The sequence below is a fragment of the Amphiprion ocellaris genome, chromosome 2, assembly GCF_022539595.1.
Source record: "Amphiprion ocellaris isolate individual 3 ecotype Okinawa chromosome 2, ASM2253959v1, whole genome shotgun sequence".
Taxonomy (NCBI): Eukaryota; Metazoa; Chordata; class Actinopteri; family Pomacentridae; genus Amphiprion; species Amphiprion ocellaris.
Window position 1 is genome coordinate 20,769,146 of NC_072767.1, and position 18,897 is coordinate 20,788,042.

General features: G+C 37.3%; 1 protein-coding gene and 1 long non-coding RNA gene across 2 annotated transcripts; one reads left to right on the forward strand and one right to left on the reverse strand.

Moving 5' to 3' along the window:
• Positions 1 to 2,600: 2,600 nt before the first annotated feature.
• LOC129350883 (uncharacterized) lies at positions 2,601 to 3,139 on the reverse strand. Its single transcript, XR_008604458.1, has 2 exons — positions 2,906 to 3,139; positions 2,601 to 2,795 (listed from the first exon to the last, which is right to left on the reverse strand). It is a non-coding gene; the product is annotated as an uncharacterized LOC129350883 (long non-coding RNA).
• Positions 3,140 to 8,462: 5,323 nt separating this feature from the next.
• On the forward strand, positions 8,463 to 11,389 carry LOC111587059 (cornifelin homolog B). Its single transcript, XM_023296879.3, has 4 exons — positions 8,463 to 8,602; positions 9,338 to 9,439; positions 9,544 to 9,731; positions 10,364 to 11,389. The coding sequence occupies exons 2-4, from the start codon at positions 9,376 to 9,378 to the stop codon at positions 10,514 to 10,516; spliced, it is 405 nt and encodes a 134-aa protein (XP_023152647.1). The 5' UTR covers positions 8,463 to 8,602; positions 9,338 to 9,375; the 3' UTR covers positions 10,517 to 11,389.
• Positions 11,390 to 18,897: the final 7,508 nt, after the last annotated feature.

Below are 18,897 nucleotides of genomic sequence, written 5' to 3' on the forward strand. Positions count from 1 at the left end.
ATCTCAAAGCACTTAGCATAGTAAGGTACAGACCTTATGAATTACAGAGAACAGAAAACCAAATCATCTAAAGATGCCTTCGGATTCCCTATGAGCGACGGTGGGAGGGAACACAAAAAAAAACAGAAAAAAAAAAAACGGGGAAGACCGTCATCTACCTTGACACTGTTAGGTGAGAGTGAGGGGTTAGGAATAGCAGGATAGCAGGTGGTGAGGCCAGCAGCTGCAGATCACGGACATGTGGCTCTAGATCCAGAGACATTTGTGGAGAGAACAAGCACAGGACACAGGAACTCAGGGGAAACACAAAGTTAGTGACATGTAATGGTGATGTATAAAGTTACAGAGAGAGTAGAGGAGCCCAGTGCATCATGAGAATCCAACGGCAGTCAAAATCTATAGCAGGATAACTAAGGGATAACTAAGAGACAGGTGCTCATGAGCAGCCCTAACTTTGGCCCTAAGATATTACAATAGACTAGAGGTTATGCAGGGACTAGATTCTCAGCATCACTCTGAGACAGGATGTTGCTGATTTTTACAATATTATGCAGATGAAAGAAAGCCGTCCTACAAACTTGTTTTATATGCATGTTGAACAACATATCCTGGTCAAAAATAACATTTTTTGCAAAACAAAAACAGTTTTTAATCATGATATCAGAAACAATAAATAAGGTTTTTAACAGTACAACTGGATGCTAAGGCAATACCATATAGATTCACTATCTGGTTAGTTTGTTTCTTAAGTGTTTATGGTCAAATACAATAACCTTAGTTTTGTCCAAATTTGATTGAAGAAAGTTATAGATCATCCAGGCCTGTATGTCCTTCAGACATGCCTGGAGTTTGGTTAACTGATTGGTTTCATTTGGCTTCATAGATAAATATAACTGGGTGTCATCTGCATAACAGTGGAAGTGAATGCAGTGCTTCCTAATAATATTGCCTAAGGGGATCATGTACAAAGTAAATAATATTGGTCCTGACCCAGAGCCCTGTGAAGCTAAGCATAAGAATCATTAACATGAACAAACTGGAATCTGTCTGATCAATAGAATTTTAACCAATTTCATGCAGTTTCTTTAATCCCAATAATGTGTTCCATTCTCTGTAATAAGATGTTTGATCAACTGTATCAAATGCAGCACTGAGACCCAGGAGAGCAAGTATAGACACAAGTCCACTGTCTGAAGCTATTAGAAGGTCATTGGTGAACTTCACCAGAAATAACTTAATACATGATGATCTTTTTGTACTGGCAGGTTGGTAGTTAAATGTCTGGAGAATGACACTAATTGTAATTCCTGCTCACAAATTCACTGGTCAGAAAATTTTTTAATTAAGAATATTCATTTACAAGCTGTGAAATGGCAGGTAGAAGTGCACATGGATGTGACGTCTGACAAAAAAATTATATCAGAAACTTGTGATTTTTGCTGGTGCTTTCAATTGCTTCTTGAAGCTTCCTCAAGGAAATTTCCTGGTTATCATGGATGTCAATCACATGTTCACTGAACATTTTGACAGATTCAGATAGAGACACAAGCACCCACACATCAAGTTCACTTCTGAGCAGGGGTCCGTTTCACAAAGCAGGTTTAGTGAAAACTCTGAGTCTGTTAACCCTGAAATGAAGGAAATTCAGAGTTTCCTATCTCAGACTAGATCAACTCAGAGTTCAGGGTTACACTCAGAGTTTGTTGAACCTGCTTTGTGAAACAGACCCCAGGAAGAGAATAGTAAGCTGCCGCACATTGTTCATGGGAAAGCTGACAACGGTGTACAGGAAACTCAATTAGTGTCTGGGTTTTAACCATAAAGCACAACTACAGGAAATATTAGTGATGAGAGTCAGAGTGGTAGATGGAAGAAAGAGAGGGAGAGATGAGATTACACAGTCAACTACTGATAAACATGAAAACTTGATGTTCTACATTCCAACATGCTTTGGAAGCAGCTCAGATGTTGACAGGCAAAGCTCACCTCAATTAATTAGATTTTGACTGAACAAGAAAAGACGACATTGGACAACTTCATCATAAATCTATCTGTTCCTGAATTAAAAACTCCAAAGTGCCCACTGGGGAGACAGTTTTTATGAGTGTTTATGTTTGTTGTCTTCCAGCTGCTGCAAGGACAGCCTCTGGCCAGCTGCTGTCATGTATTCCTATTTTTTTGCATCAAGGCCTGCTTGTTTATCCTGACACCAAATTCATGTTTCTGGAAGGTAGTGAGCAGCCGACTCTGTGTTTATGCAGATGAGACGACACGGTGTTCTTGTGGTGCAAATTTGGACACAAAGTTTCCAAAAAGGTGGTACCTTACAGATGTGTGCACATTCTGACCTCCCAAAAATAACAAATGTCCCTCCCTTCTTATTAAGTTTTGTCTCTTGTGAAATGTGCAACACTTACTAGACGAGTGATGTTTTGCCTTCAGGCTGGACGAGAGTGAGCATAGATCAACTCGTCCAAAGATGCTCATGTGACTTAACATTACTGATAATGTTAAATCTTCTTCGAATGTTCTTGTCTTACAACCAACTCTACTAACATACTGACATCTATCAGCACAACAGAAAGACCTAAGCCTGCAAATTAGCAGATAAAATTTTCTCACTTTATTAACCCTCTTAGATTTTGAAGTGAAAAAAAGACTTCTTCCTGCAATCAAACACATGCATTGAAGGTTAATCTGTGATTCTAAATGAGCCACCTGTGTGAGTGTGAACGGTCGTCTGTTTTTTCGTGTAGCTCTGCAATGGACTGGTCACCTCCAGTTTTTTCAACCCTCTATGGGATAAAGCAGCAGCAGTTAATGGATGGATGATACCTGTTGTTTTAGAAGACAAGACATATAAAATGATAGCACACAATAGAATTGTATTTCTTCTTTGTCTCACCACAAATGTCACTATATTAACAATTCTTTCAGCATCTCTCTTCCATTATGTGGATTCACATCTCGGGGCTGCTCCCAATCCGGTTCCTCGTCCTGATCTGATTCTTCTTATTGATGGGGTTCTTGGAGCACTGAGAGGTCTAAAGAGAACAAAAACACAAAGAAAACTGTCTCCTGGTTCTAAAATATCAGTTGTCTTTAAAGATTTTATTCTACATCATGATTGCATGGAGGGCTGCGCAGTGGGTTCAGTGGTTAGCACTGATGCCTTGCAGCTAGAAGAATCCCAGTTCTGGGCCTGGGATCTTTCTGCATGGAGTTTGTATGTTCTCGCTGCGCATGCATGGGTTTTCTCCGGATACGCTGCCTCCAAAAATATGCTGAGGTTAATTGATAATTCTAAATTGTCTGTAGGTTGATTGTTTGTCTCTATGCATAGCCTTGTGATAGACTGGTGACCTGTCCAGGGTGTCCCCTACCTTCACCCCAAACCAGTTGGGATAGACTCCAGTTCCCCTGCAACCCCAATGAGGATTAAGAGATATATAGATAATGGACAGATGGATGCTCGCATGGCAGAATTAAAGATTCTTGTCTCCTAAATGTTGAAGTGAATGCAAAGTATGCACTCTACACTGTCTTTGTACAGATCCAGCTCATACTTATCCACCCCTCTATTTTCAGTCCTATATCTCCATATTGCAGACAAGAATTCTTGTAAACATCTTTGCACTGAGATATAAAATATAGATTTCTTCAAGCACAGAAAGCCACATTTTAGCCATTGTAGGATGGTTTTGGAGAGATTTGGCTTGATTTTTGGTTCTTAAAGACATTTCACCTCTCATCCAAGAGGCTTCCTTTGTTCTGCATTGAACTGTAATGATACTTAGAAATACCATGACCTGGATGTCTATGAATCTGCACAGTTTTGTGTGCTGTACATGCTTATCTCTTTGCATTGAGATAACTAAATATTTGTGAATGAGTCCAGTGTGTGTGCTACGCAACTATTGGCAGCAAAATGTAGTTTACAGTAGAAGTGCTGGTTCAGTCATTTTGACTGACATATATTATCATATATCACATAAACAAATTATGAAAGTAATGGAGTAGAAATTGCAATATCTCTCTGCAATGTTGCAAAGTAGAAGTGCAAAAAAAGCATAAAATTGAAATATTCAGTCCTTAAGTATAAGTGCTTACTAACTGTTCAATACGGAGTATTTCCATACAACCAGATGTCTGTTGTCGTCACTAGGTGGCACCTTTGTTTCATGGTCGGTAGTTTAGAGTGAAATTGTTTTGAGGGGACATTCCCTCCTGAAAACATGTTTTAGTATTATAAAATAATTGCAATCAATATATTGAAGGATTCTATTTATGTTTTATTTCATATTTTTCTTTGTATCTTTCTATTCTATAAGTTGTACAAGAAATGTATATTGAAGAACAATGTAGCTATATTATTGAATTTTAACTGTTTATGCATTAATGTGTTCGGAACTTTTAAGTTGGGGTTGTAAAGATCATTTAATTTCTTTATATAGTTTTTCTACTGGGTCGCTTATGAGCAAAACTGCACCAGTTTATTGTTTTTTCTAATATAGTTTTAAATAGTGCATGTTGGGTAATGTTTCCAGGGTCATATCACCATATAGGTTAGGTGGTTGTTCTAATCTAATTAGAACATATGGAAGGCCACCTTTTTACCTGTGTTTTGAAACCAGGTTAGTCTTCTAGCCATTATTCTTTTTCTGTCAATATAATTGTCTACATAAAGCTGATATTTTGACTTTGAAAAATGTAAGATCTCAAAAATGTTCACAGGTTGACCGTTAAGTGCTATTTTTGAAAGAGAACGGGGAAAATCTAATTAACATGGTAAGTACTGGACATAATGACTTTTTTGTCACCTTCATGCCATTTTTTTTATTTGTGCAGTTCCATAAAACATTTACAAAAAAATGAAAAAGAAATCTCCAATGCTTTTGGCTAGTTTTTCATGGGCAGGTTCTGTAAATGGTTTGAAAGTACAGAAGTATTACAACAGTGTGCAGGTATTTTCCCACAGCCCTTTGCTATTTAGCTATACTGTATAAATGTTTGTAACTATTTTTTTTAAATTACCAAAATGACACCATTTACAGAATAGTCAGAAACTGTTTTGAACGTTGCAACAGTCCCTGAACAAATCGTATGTGGTTTGCAGTTCCATCAGGAAAATTCAGCCAAATCTAAGCTTAAAATGGTGATATTTCAGTAAAACCATTTTATTCTACTTGTCTCATCTCAAAAGTGGACAGATAAACCAATTGCACCAGATCTTATAAAAAATGTAAAACTTCTGTGCTCCTTGCTGCAACTGAGGACTATGAATGACTCAGCTATGACGAATGGTCGCATGCGAACATTGTGCTGAACTGAAAAAGAAAATAGAATGGAAGATCAGAAAGATGATGTTAAAAGATCCAAGTTCTTGCTTCACACATGCACGCGCACACACACACACACACACACACACACACACACACACACACACACACACACACACACACACACACACACACACACACACACACACACACACACTGATGCACATTCAGGACCACACAGAGTATTCCACACAAAGTACTACTTCTTATCTTACCTAAGATTTTAAAGGTTTAATTTACCCAAATAGTACTTATTACAGTATCATAACTTGGTTGCTAAGACTTGCATTTGGACAAATTGTGTAATTATTAGTAGGGATGCACCGCTCTACATTTTTTCACTTCCGATCCGCTCCCGATACCTGAATTTGGATATCTGCTGATACCAATACTATTCCGATACCAGAGCTCTGTTTGCTTTAATATTATTATTATTGTTGATTTTATATGAGGCTGTAATAAACTCCTCTCTACAGGCAAGGCAAGTATGATATTGATTTGTTGATGCTACAAGAGCCAGTATACTTAATTTGTGCTGATCAGACGAAGCAGCCCTTTGCTTTTTATTTGGAGAGGGGTGATGTTAGGGAAGTTTACCCTTTGTGTGTATCTGTCTTGGATTTAACAAATATTGACAGTCAAATTGAAAGCCTTAAGGTACGTGTCCACTAGATGCGTTTTTCGCATGACAGCATTTGAGCTTCAGCAGACCTCTACTTGGTCATGTCACAGGGCACTCATGTTGACAGTCCGGCAGATGCGTTGGACCAATATGGCGGCTCGGCCGCAAACTGTCTCTTTTATTTCGAAAACACTTCAGACAAAAGTATTTCTGAAAGCATTTGAGACGAGAAATAACCTGTGCAGTAGCTGAATCTGTCCTCGTTTTAGTTCACCGATGGCTAGTTAAGACATTTGACAAAAGTTTTGGCATGCACTGGATCTCTGCATGTTGCATCGAATTTGCATAAAGTAGAAGTGGAGTCTACTTTTCGCAAATGAGCTGCAGCCTGCTCCAGGGAGATGCACCGGATCGCAGCTATAAATGCACCGCATGCTGCGTGTTGGTCCAGTTGCGGAGCGTTTCGAGCTGCGATCCGATGTGTCTCCCCAGAGAAGGCTGCAGCTCATTTGCATAAAATAGACTCCACTTATACTTTATGCAAATCCGATGCGGCCTGCAGAGATCCAACTTTCAGAATTGCTTTTCGCTGAAGTGTTTTCAAAATAAAAGAAAAAGTTTGCAGCCGAGCCACCATGTTGGTCCGACGCATCTGCCTGACTGTCAAGCTGAAAGCTGTCATGTGACCACGTAGTGGCCCACTAGTGACCGCCCACCATGCGGGCGGTTTTCAGATGCGGTGCGTTTACATGCAGGAAAAACGCGTCTAGTGGACATGTACCTTCACAGTTGCATATTTGTTTTCAGGATGGGATTTTTCCTGTTGACCCTTTGATGCATAGACTGCATCAGGAGACACCCATTTTCCACTGGATATGGGTTATTTTTGACCCATGTTATGCATCAAAGTGTTAACTAGATTTCCTGTTTTTCTGACTTCCTTTTCTGACCTTATACTTACCTCAAGTTGTCTTTTGGGACATACATGCATACATTCGTACATATCATGTTTCCACACAGCGGACATGTGATGTAAAGTTGGTTAGGCACAGTGCTGCTCAATGCTCGCCTGCTAGCTGGCTGCAAACTGTGGACTGGATTTCCTGAACGGAGGCGTGTCTCATTACTCCGCGTCTCATTGAGACACGCCTCCATTCAGGAATTCCATTCCACCCAGAGACCCAGTCACAGAGAGAACATGAACTTCACACATAAAGAACCAGCTGATCAGCAGGTTGATGCTGTGAGGTGAGTTCTAACCACTGCATCTGTGATTCTTTTCTTTTTATGACCTTTCAAAAAAGACAAAGAATTAGTGAGAGGAGCTCCAGGATGAAGAGTCAGTCCTAAGCTGAGATGAGTATCAGCCCCACCTGTCTGTTCTCTGTCTCATAAGAATAAGAATAAAATACATACTAGAAAATAAAATGGGAAAATTTAAATAATGTAGTTCAAGAAATCACCGGAAATAAACAGAAAATACAAAAATACAGTGAAAACTATCCAAGTGAAAGATAGATCACCACCAGTTCAACTACATGGCACGTATTTGCAGAGGTCCAGTGCTTTAACAGGTGCAGCAATTCTGCACCTGTTAAACCCGTTAAACCAAAATTCAGGTATTTTTGCAGACCCACAAACAGAACCCTTCTTAATGTTAGCTGATGCCAAAGTCATCATTTCTTGGATCTGTGCTGATTGACACCAACTTTTTTGTTGTGGTTGTCTGTAAAATTCTATAGTCTTATTTTTTAAAGTGTAGTTCTGTCAAGATGTGCTAAGTCTGTCAGGAGAGTTCTTTCTGTTGCATGGATATTGGCCAACCAGTTAGTAAGGTCTGCTGTATGGCAAGAACATCTTAAGTATAGTGTATCCTATTTTTTTGTTCCAACTTTGACTAGCTCTGCCTTTTTTTCACAGCGTTTGTATCCCTGATTCTGAGTTTTGGGGTGAACTCAGCAAGAAATATTGCAAATTCTTGGGTTTAGGAGTATATGAAGCTTACTGACAGAATGCTCAGTAAGTCAGGCCGCACAAAAGAATGATATCCCATACTAAAATGTTGCACCTCGTTCCTTTTCCTCATAGTCCTACTTGGTTTAGTAAAACTGTCAGTGGAGTAATTTCTCACTACCACACACGCTGCACTGAAACTACTCTCAATATTTGGGTCTGCTTCTGTTTTTACATGACTTATTTTTTCTCTCCCAAAACACAAGTAATCCAGGCAGTGATCTGTCTTTGACACTCAAGCTCTGAGTTGCTGCAATGGAAAATCCTACTAGGCAACACAAAAACTAGAACACAAAAACTGCAGAAATTGAATTAAAAGTATGAATCAAATAAATAAACTAATAGATACGAAGATTGTGCACAATCATTGCATCTAGTGGGAATGCTGCATGTGACTCTTTGAAGAGAGATCACATTTCTTGGACAGGTTTGCCACACCTGCATGCATATAAACAACAGGTCACACTTTAAAGAGTGTTGTTGTTTTAAGGTCTCTTCATACAGGAGTTCAGGTTCTGCAGCATTGCATTCGTCAAGTTTCTAAAAAATACATGTGCTGCCACTCCTCACAGGAGGCATGTTCTGTCAGAGGTATCTGAGGTGAGAGCAAGGCTTCCAGCTTTATCAGGTAAGATCTTTGATTTATTTGTTCAAAATTGAGTATTTATAGTGGAAAAAAAATAGCTGAAAGGGACTACTGCAAAAGTTAAAGTACGAGATCCACAGAATCAAATGTTTGTGGCACCATGCATAAAAACAGAGCTTACTACTGTGAAAAAAACATCAATCAGATGTATTAGGCCGAATGAAATAGATAAAATATGCAGAGAAGCCCTTCTTATCGTTGTTGCTCCGGCTTTGTTTATGACTGTTAAAAGTTCAATCGGGAACATGACTTGAGAGCTCTGACACAAACTAGCACACACCCTACACAGCTGACTGTTAAAAAAGAATATCTGAATATCTATGAAAGATCAAATTTTAGTTTTCACTACACACACCTTTTCAAAAGCATTCGCCACAGTTGGCAGTTGTTTATGTTCTCTCTGTCACTCTCTATATTTATATAATCACGTCAAATCAGAGCAGAAATAGTTTGCAGTCACTCCCTGCTGCTCATTGCTGTTCTGGTTTTTCTCCATTTCAATGCCATTCCCATGACCAGCACCAGCTGGTTTGAGCGTCAGAAAGTTGCAACTATAAAACAGGAAATTTATTAGAAACATGTTTATCTCTAAACTAATTGTGTTTACACAGAACATGACTGTAAAATCTAATAGGACTACACAATGAATTTGTTGCAAAACGTGCAGTTCTGCCATTGAGATTTTCTTGGTGTATACTGATTTCTGTATGTTCACAGGTTGTTTGATCTCAGTCTGTGCTGACATTCAGTGACCAATGGCAGGCCCTTTGACAAACTGGAACACTGGCCTCTTCGGCTGTTGTGAAGACATGAGTTCATGTAAGAGTCGACCATCTTTCAAAAGCATTTACTGAAAGTGTTACATTTGGGGCACATTCAATCATTTACTGTGTCTAACAATATGAACCTGCTTTTCTTCTCAGGCTGCTATGGTTTCTGGTGCTGCCCTTGTCTTGCCTGCACGGTTGCAGGAAAGTTTGATGAGAACCGTTGCCTCCCACTGTGTGACATTTGCAGCCCTTCTGTGTTATCAGCCTTTGGGATTCCTCTGATTGTGCCTCCTGCTGCCTTGGCTCTGAGGGTTGGCATTCGACACAAATATGGCATCAAGGTATAACATACAGAAAAACTGAAGCACGATCATTTCCTATCTAATGTTTGAAAACGAGTTTTTGTCCTTAATGGTTTTTGAGCTCCTTACCTCATTACTGGCTTTTAATGCTCTACCTTACTATGATAACATACAGATGATTGGATTATTGACAGGCACTAACTCTTTTTACTGAGCTGTGAAAATTGAGTGTTATTCAGTGAACCTGGAACAACCTGCAGAACAGCCTAAAGCTCTTTTATCCTCAGATCAATTCAGGTTTTTAATCTCATCTTTTACTTTCAGCGGTTCTTGTTTTTAGTCGACTGACTTGTTTTTAAATCTTAAATGCTCTAATTAAGGTTTTTATAATTCTGCAGACTTTGACTTTAAATGATTATTGTTATTGCTAGCCAAATTTCCCATTTGTGTGCCTACATATTTTATTTTCTTACTCTAATACAATGTAGATGAGGCCTCCAGACTTCAGTGTAGTTTGATTAATTAAATAAATGAGTAAATGGAAGCCTGACATTTTGTTTTAAGTTCTCACAGACAAACAACAAAGAAAATACGCCAATTTACGTTTTAAAAACAATAATACCTGTTAAAAAATAAAAAGATCATAATCACAGATTTTTTTTTCTCTGCAGAGTTCTCTCTGTAAGGACATCGCTACATCCTGTGTCTGTGTGTGGTGCTCCTACTGTCAGATGCATCGCGAGTTGAAATATCGCAAGAAGAACTCCAGTGTGGTTGTCATGCAGCCTGCTCCAATGGTGGCTCCTGGAAACCCTGGAAAATAAGGGGTTGTTGTGGCTTCAGTCTGATCTCCTGGGTTCTCACTGGTCTGTTCTGTTAAAAGTAATTTCATTGAGCTGAAATCAAGTTTTTCCAGGAGCTAACTAGCTCCCTGTTAAGATACACTACAGAGAAGTGAAGTATTGTTTATGTATTGTATGAATTGTGTCCTTTAGCATCAGAGCATGTTCAGTAAATTATAGTTCCACAATGCTACAATAATGATAATTGTGACAGCTCTAGCCAGTAAATTGAGAGATATAAGAAATTATTCCCAATAAAACTGAACTAAGTTCTAAGATGAAGAATCGGAATAAACAGAATCAACTCAGAAGTTTTGTGCCAGTATAGTTTGTCCTTATATACTTTTTTTAGCTTTACATATTTGTATAACATTATGGAAAAGAAGGACTTTAAAACTTGAATGAAAGTGTGTTAATCCAAGGTAATAATACCGAGTAATGATTTTTAGCTACAGCAAAAATCACACTAAAAATATAGAAATTTTTTCTGCAAACAGTTATTTTATTACACAAACACCACCACAGAATCTTTGTGTAATAATGTGGCATTTATATGATGCCGATTACAGAGGTTTTTGGAGAACTTCAGTGAAAAAAAAAAGAATCAGTTGATATATATCATGCGGTTTCTGGTAACGGACAGCTTTTTGTTTATGTGCTTTATGTAGATTTGTACTTCTTGCTGCTCTAATACTAGGTTTGCTTGTGTTAATGCATTTGAAATCACAGTCAAATGAAAAATGTTGGAGAAAAAAAATGAAAACTGTATTTTCATATAAAAATCTAACGTGAGACTCCAATTCCAACAGAGGCTGCATTGTTTAAAAATTTGAATAAAATCTTTCCTGCACTGTCTCACCTCTGCATCCTTGTTTTATCAGACCAATTGTGTTATGCAAGGCTTATAAATATGAAGAAGAGCTATAGGTGTTCTGCCTCAGAGATAAGATTTGTCATGTTGCGGATTTATGATCTAGTGTTACCAATAACCTTTCGTTTTTAACTTTAGTCTGGCACGTGCACTTCTGAATGTATAGTAATACTTCTCTTATAGATCTGGGACAACGTTTCTGCCATCAGGCATATGGTGGACATATAGTAAAAGCAATAATAGAGTTTAACAGGTCAAAGATAAGCACAGTTCATTTTATATTTGTGTAGGTATATAGAGCCTATATTGAACACCACTGCTTTTTAGTGAGAAAATGTGTTGAACTGGGAAATTGAGTGATGAACAGTTTTAATGTGTTATCTAGGTCTGATATGTGTCACTACAAACTTTACGTAAATAGATGTGAACAATGCCAAAATACAAAAATACTGTTTTAAAACTGCTTGTTCTACGGAGTGTAAGAAGTAACGGACATGAAAGGGACTATTTAATCACAGCATTTGAATGAATCATCATGAAATATTAATAAAATTGTAATTCTTGTGGGATTTTTTAGTCATATTTGAACTAGTCAGTATTATTCTCATTGAAACAGTGCCTGTTAAATGATACATAAAATTGACTTTTTAAAGCCATGTTCGTAATTTAAATAAGAAAACTATATCAGCCAGCCGCCCCAATGAATCTCTCTTGATCCTAAGCACAAGAGCAAATCCACGAAGGGTTGTCTCAAAAAGATGAAACTGAGAGTTATGGAATAGCCTAGTCCTGAGAAATGTGATGTAGGGACTTGCAATGAGCTGATTATACAATAAAAATCCTCAAACACTGTGCAACTAAAAGAATTTTGCTGGGAGAGTGATCAAAATGTTTAGCTGGTCAACAGAAACTGGTGGGCAATTATGCAAAACACCTACAAGAGGTTATATCTGCTAAAGGGTGCAAAATTAGCATCTACAGCTGTTGTACTGTGTAGGAGAGGATCAAATGTTAGCTTGTCCAAACATGACGAAAAAGCCAACAGTTTTCATTAGATGTACTTTAACTTCTAATGGTAGCTTTATATGAGAGAAAAACGTGGAATTTCAGTTTGCTCGGGTAAGTCTAAATCATCACATTTTGCAAAGCCAAATCAAAGGAAGCCCTGATTACTCAAAATGGGAGTAAACATCCTGATATTAGGTGATAACATAAAGTTGTATGCAAATGTTGTGACACTCTTGGTATATTACATATTTTTCTTTGAGTTTTCAAATATTATTTTTATGTTTTTGGTCCATGGAATAATACGTAAAATTGCATTCAGTACTTTAAAAAAAAGGCTCATTTTTAAATTTTTATCTTTTTGCCTGAAAGACCAGGTTTAAATGATTTTGCTTTTAAAAAACATCTAAATATATACAAAAACCAAAGTTTGGCCAGCAACTGCCGAATATACAGATGTGGTGCAACATGACAGTATAATCAGACACCTCTGTCAAAGAGAGTAAATCGTCTTAATATATACACTACCAGTCAAAAGTTTAGACACACCTTCTCATTTAATGGTTTTTCTTTATTTTTATGACTATTTACATTGTAGATTCACACTGAAGGCATCAAAACTATGAATGAACACATACGGAATTATGAAGTAAGCAAAAAAGTGAAGTAAGTCAAAACATGTTTTACATTTAAATTCTTCACAATAGCCACCTTTTGCTTTGATTACTGATTTGCACACTCTTGGCATTCTCTCCATGAGTCAGACTGTGGTCTCTAATTTTATCTCTGGATTCCATAGTTTCCTCTCACCATTCATATAAAATACGTGCTTTTTTTTTTTTTTTTTTAATTTCGCCAGCACATTTATTTTTATTGTCTGTAGATGATATTTACATGGATATAGACTTTATTAAGTATTATTAAGTGATGCCGACGTTTTTCGGCGAGGTCTTCTTTATCTAGTATCTGTATTTCACACACAGCCAGGTCTGGCCGGGACGAATCTGAGGACGAAACATCTGGAGATGGAAACTATCATCAGTTAACCTGATGGTCAGTTAAACTGGGACACCAGTAGATGACCAGTATCCCGTCATAAACTGTCGTCCACTTGTCGGAGCTGTCTGCAAAACACAGAAGTGAGACGCAACATTCTACAGTTAATAAAGTATAGCACTGAAAATAACATCTGTGGTTAACAGAACAAATTCCAGCTCTCTCCAAATCAGCATCGACACATGATTGATCTTCTTAAACTGTTCTCCAGCAGAACCTCCTGACACTCATTATAGAGCAATGTGGAGCTCCGTGAGTTCTGCGTGGGTTTTCCACTCTTAAAGAGAATTAAATAGGAAAAGGGCTCGAGGACAGCCATTCTAGATGTGTTCACGATCCAGACCAGCTCTAAACTGTGTTTCCTCGGCGACTTCCGGCGTTGCTACAAAATAAAACAACAGCTGTATTTTGTATTTCGGGTTTAAAAAGCTAGAGTAAAAAAACAACGCTGTGTTTTTTTCATTAGTTAAATAATACATTTCTGCATTTAGGTTTTAAAAACGGAAAAACAAAAAAACATCGTGGTTTATTGGTTTTTTTTACATTTTATTTTGAAACGGAAAAACGAATGAGCGAACCATACACTGATTCAAAAGGTCAGTGTACGGATCTGGTAATTGGATTTTCCTTCTGAAACGGGAATCGAAAAACAAAAAACGAGTGGATATTTGATTTTCATTTTAAAATACAAAAATTAAAATTGAAATACAAGGCGTTTTTCCTTTTCATGATCAAAAAGGAATATAGGATTTTTTTAAAAAATGCTTTGATTTTCGTTTTATATTTAGAATAACGAAAGTAAAATCAGTAAGAGACAGAAATGAAAAAAGGTCAGTTTTTTCATTTTCTGAGACCGTAAGTAGTCATCAGCAAGTGTGGAGCCAAACAGTACAGTGCATAGACTGTACATACATTTTTTTTTTCGTGAGTTTTCATGGTCAAAATGAGAGATCAGGTGGCCGATCTTCAAATAAATCAATATTGAATTTTATATAGAGCCTTAAAGATTTGCGAAGCCATGGGGCGGGGCTACTTGATTGACAGTCGGGTCTGGAATGATTGACAGGTCCTATGGAGGAGGCAGCAGAGACTCTGCTCTCCTCGTTTGGATTAATTCTGGTATAATAACTGTTGGTTTATTTATCGGTGGAGCAGCAGAACATTTTCCACAGACAGTTTTCCTGCCCATTGGCTTGTTTTAACCAGTTGTCTGCCTTCGGCTGATTCTACCAGCAGACACTGAAAGGACTCTAATAGTTCTGTAAGTAAATGTTTATTTTCATATCGGTATTGGTGCCGCTTTTAATGCACTTTATATGCAGCTTTAGTGTCAGATATAATGTGTGCCATGCACTCCAGATGTTGGTGGAGTTTATTTCAGTGTGTGTTGACCAGAGAAGAAACTTAGCATAGTAAATATTAGCTTTAATGTTAGCGATGCTAACCGAGCTAGCTGCTCAGTCGTAGCTTGATTAAAGCTAACGTAGCATCAAGCTAATGTGTTGAGTTTCATGTAAACAGCTGAAGTGTGTTGTGTTCCTGTAATGTGGGTCATTAAGTTCATAAAACTGTGGCTGGTTGACATTAATGTAACATTCAGGGAACATAAATGTGATTAAAACAGTAACGTTAATGTTCTAGTTGTCAGTAATCAGCTTTAATTTGACACTAAAACAGACAGTTTTAAATGACATCAGTTTCATTAATTTGTTGAAAATTGTCTCATTTGTTGTTGTGATGTTGCTGCCGATTCATTAAAAGCAGATGATCCGTGTTGAAGATACGTTTAGTTCTAGTATCAGAAGTACAAGAAGGAAAATGGAAGTTTAGTTCAACTACATCAAAGATTTCGGGATTAAAATAAGTAAATGAGTCTTTATGCCTCAAACTTTATTTTTGCAATAAAGAAATAATGAAATAATCACAGATAATAAAAATAGAAATAGCAGAGAAAACCTGAGAGAATAATTTCCTGAAAAGTCTGTGAAGGAAAAGCAGCTTTTTATCCTGAAAGATCAGAATCAGCTCCAACATCTGCATCTGACAGCATCAAGTCAACCAGAAAGAAAAGAAATAAGAAAATGACTTCTTTCTGATCGCATCTGTTCCACTGCTCACAGTCTGCTGCTGTTCACATTCTTCACATTTATAGTCCACTTTTAAAAGTTCAGCAGACAGGTGCTCTGCTTTGGAGTGTGACGATGTCGTCGGTGATGTGGAGAGTGAAGTTTCCGTTTCACCCACAGCGTGCTTTAGGGCAGCCGGGTCGGACTTGATGTTTGAAATACTGACCGACAGCTCAGATTTAACTGTCTGTAGTTCTGTTTTGATGGGTGTTAAACTTTCACTCAAAGCCGCCCGGAGCTGGGTCTTTAAGGGTGCTTTCACACCTACGTCTTTTAGTCGCTTAAAGCAGACTGGAGTCCGCAACACCTGCAAGTACGGTTCGTTTGGGCTGATGTGAAAGCATACCAGATTTTTTTGGTTCGGACTAACGAACCGCACCGAGACCACTTTCGGGAGGTGGTCTCGGTCCGCTTCTATGTGAACTCCAGTTCGGTTCGCTCCTGGTGAGAACACAAACCTGTCTCCATTCGGACCGGCTTGATGGCGCAGCAGACTTTTTGGTCTACGGGAGCTTCCGTAGCAACCTGCACAGGGAATTTTGGGAGGCGCAAAAAAACTTGCGCTAGCTAAACCACATTCTCCACACGAGTTTGATCGAGAGCCTGTGTTTACGATGAACAGGGGACAACCTTAAACGCCTTGTTTTGTAAACAGCGCCGCCAAACGACTGGGGGGAGATATAACATTAATTGGAGTAGGTTCAACTGCGAAAACACTGGTGTGAATGCGAACCGAACCAGCTGAAAATAGCAACATTGTAACAACTTTTGGGTCCAAACGAACCATTCTAGCGGACTAACAGGTGTGAAAGCACCCTAAAATAACAGCCGTCTCGTTACAGAGTGAAAGTAGCAGTTCCTCCTTAAGGTCAGAGATTGCAGCATCTGAGGGCCTCTTCAAAAGAAGACGTAGTTGATGAAGGCATTGCAGAGCAGGGCCAGAGAGACCACCTGACCTTCTTTCTCTGTCCGTCTCTCCCTTTCTTCCTCTAATTCACTGCCCCAAATTTACTTTTTTTCTCGTTTTTTTTATTGCTCCGCTTCTGATGTTTTCTCACTCTTTGTCCTTATTCTCATGATAAGATGATAAATTCATGATGATTTTTTTTCAAAGAAAACCTTTCTGGAGTGTTTTTCATGGCCTCCTTTACATTATTTCATCATATGGCATGTTTTTACAACATGTTTAAAAAATGACATTTTTCGACAAAGTATACTATGGCGTTTTTTTGCGCCAAAATTCATGATGATATTTTTTCAAAGAAAACCTTACCATAGTGTTTTTCACGGCCTGCTTTACATTATTTCATCATATGGCACGTTTTTAGAACATGTTTAAAAAATGGCATGTTTTTTCGACATAGTATAGTAAGGCGTTTTTTTGCGCCAAAATTCATGATTTTTTTTTTCACAGAAAACCTTTCTGGAGTGTTTTTCATGCCCTCTTTTACATTATTTCATCATATGGCACGTTTTTACAACATGTTTGAAAAATGGCATTTTTTTCGACATAGTATAGTAAGGCGTTTTTTTTGCGCCAAAATTCATGATGATTTTTTTTTCGAAGAAAACCTTTCGGAGTGTTTTTCACGGCCTCCTTTACATTATTTCATCATATGGCACGTTTTTAGAACATGTTTGAAAAATGGCATTTTTTTTCGACATAGTATAGTAAGGCGTTTTTTTTGCGCCAAAATTCATGATGATTTTTTTTTCAAAGAATGTCTTTCTGGAGTGTTTTTCATACCTTCTTTAACATTATTTCATCATATGGCACGTTTTTACAACATGTTTGAAAAATGGCATTTTTTTTCGACATAGTATAGTAAGGCGTTTTTTTTGCGCCAAAATTCACGATGATTTTTTTTTTCAAAGAAAACCTTTCTGGAGTGTTTTTCATGCCCTCCTTTACATTATTTCATCATATGGCACGTTTTTACAACATGTTTGAAAAATGGCATTTTTTTTCGACATAGTATAGTAAGGCGTTTTTTTTTGAGCCAAAATTCATGATGATTTTTTTTTCAAAGAAAGCCTTTCTGGAGTGTTTTTCATGCCCTCTTTTACATTATTTCATCATATGGCACGTTTTTACAACATGTTTGAAAAATGGCATTTTTTTTCGACATAGCATAGTAAGGCGTTTTTTTTGTGCCAAAATTCACGATGATTTTTTTCAAAGGAAGCCTTTCTGGAGTGTTTTTCATGCCCTCCTTTACATTATTTCATCATATGGCACGTAATTACAACGTTTGAAAAATGGCATTTTTTTTCGACATAGTATAGTAAGGCGTTTTTTTTGCGCCAAAATTCATGATGATTTTTTTTTTCAAAGAAAACCTTTCTGGAGTGTTTTTCATGCCCTCCTTGACATTATTTCATCATATGGCACATTTTTACAACATGTTTGAAAAATGGCATTTTTTTTCGACATAGTATATTAAGGCGTTTTTTTTAGCGCCAAAATTCATGATGATTTTTTTTTTTCAAAGAAAACCTTTCTGGAGTTTTTTTCATGCCCTCTTTTACATTATTTTATCATATGGCACGTTTTCACAACATGTTTGAAAAATGGCATTTTTTTTCGACATAGTATAGTAAGGCGTTTTTTTAGCGCCAAAATTCACGATGATTTTTTTTCTAAGAAAACCTTTCGGAGTGTTTTTCACGGCCTCCTTTACATTATTTCATCATATGGCAAGTTTTTACAACATGTTTGAAAAATGGCATTTTTTTTCGACATAGTATAGTAAGGCATTTTTTTTGCGCCAAAATTCGTGATGATTTTTTTTTCAAAGAAAACCTTTCTGGAGTGTTTTTCATACCCTCCTTTACATTATTTCATCATATGGCACGTATTTACAACATGTTTGAAAAATGGCATTTTTTTTTGACATAGTATAGTAAGGCGTTTTTTTTGCGCCAAAATTCATGATTTTTTTTTTCAAAGAAAACCTTTCTGGCGTGTTTTTCATGCCCTCCTTTACATTATTTCATCATATGGCAAGTTTTTACAACATGTTTGAAAAATGGCATTTTTTTTCGACATAGTATAGTAAGGCGTTTTTTTTGCGGCAAAATTCAAGATGATTTTTTTTTTCAAAGAAAACCTTTCTGGAGTTTTTTTCATGCCCTCCTTTATATTATTTCATCATATGGCACGTTTTTACAACATGTTTGAAAAATGGCATTTTTTTTCGACATAGTATAGTAAGGCGTTTTTTTTTGCGCCAAAATTCGTGATGATTTTTTTTTCAAAGAAAACCTTTCTGGAGTGTTTTTCATGCCCTCCTTTACATTATTTC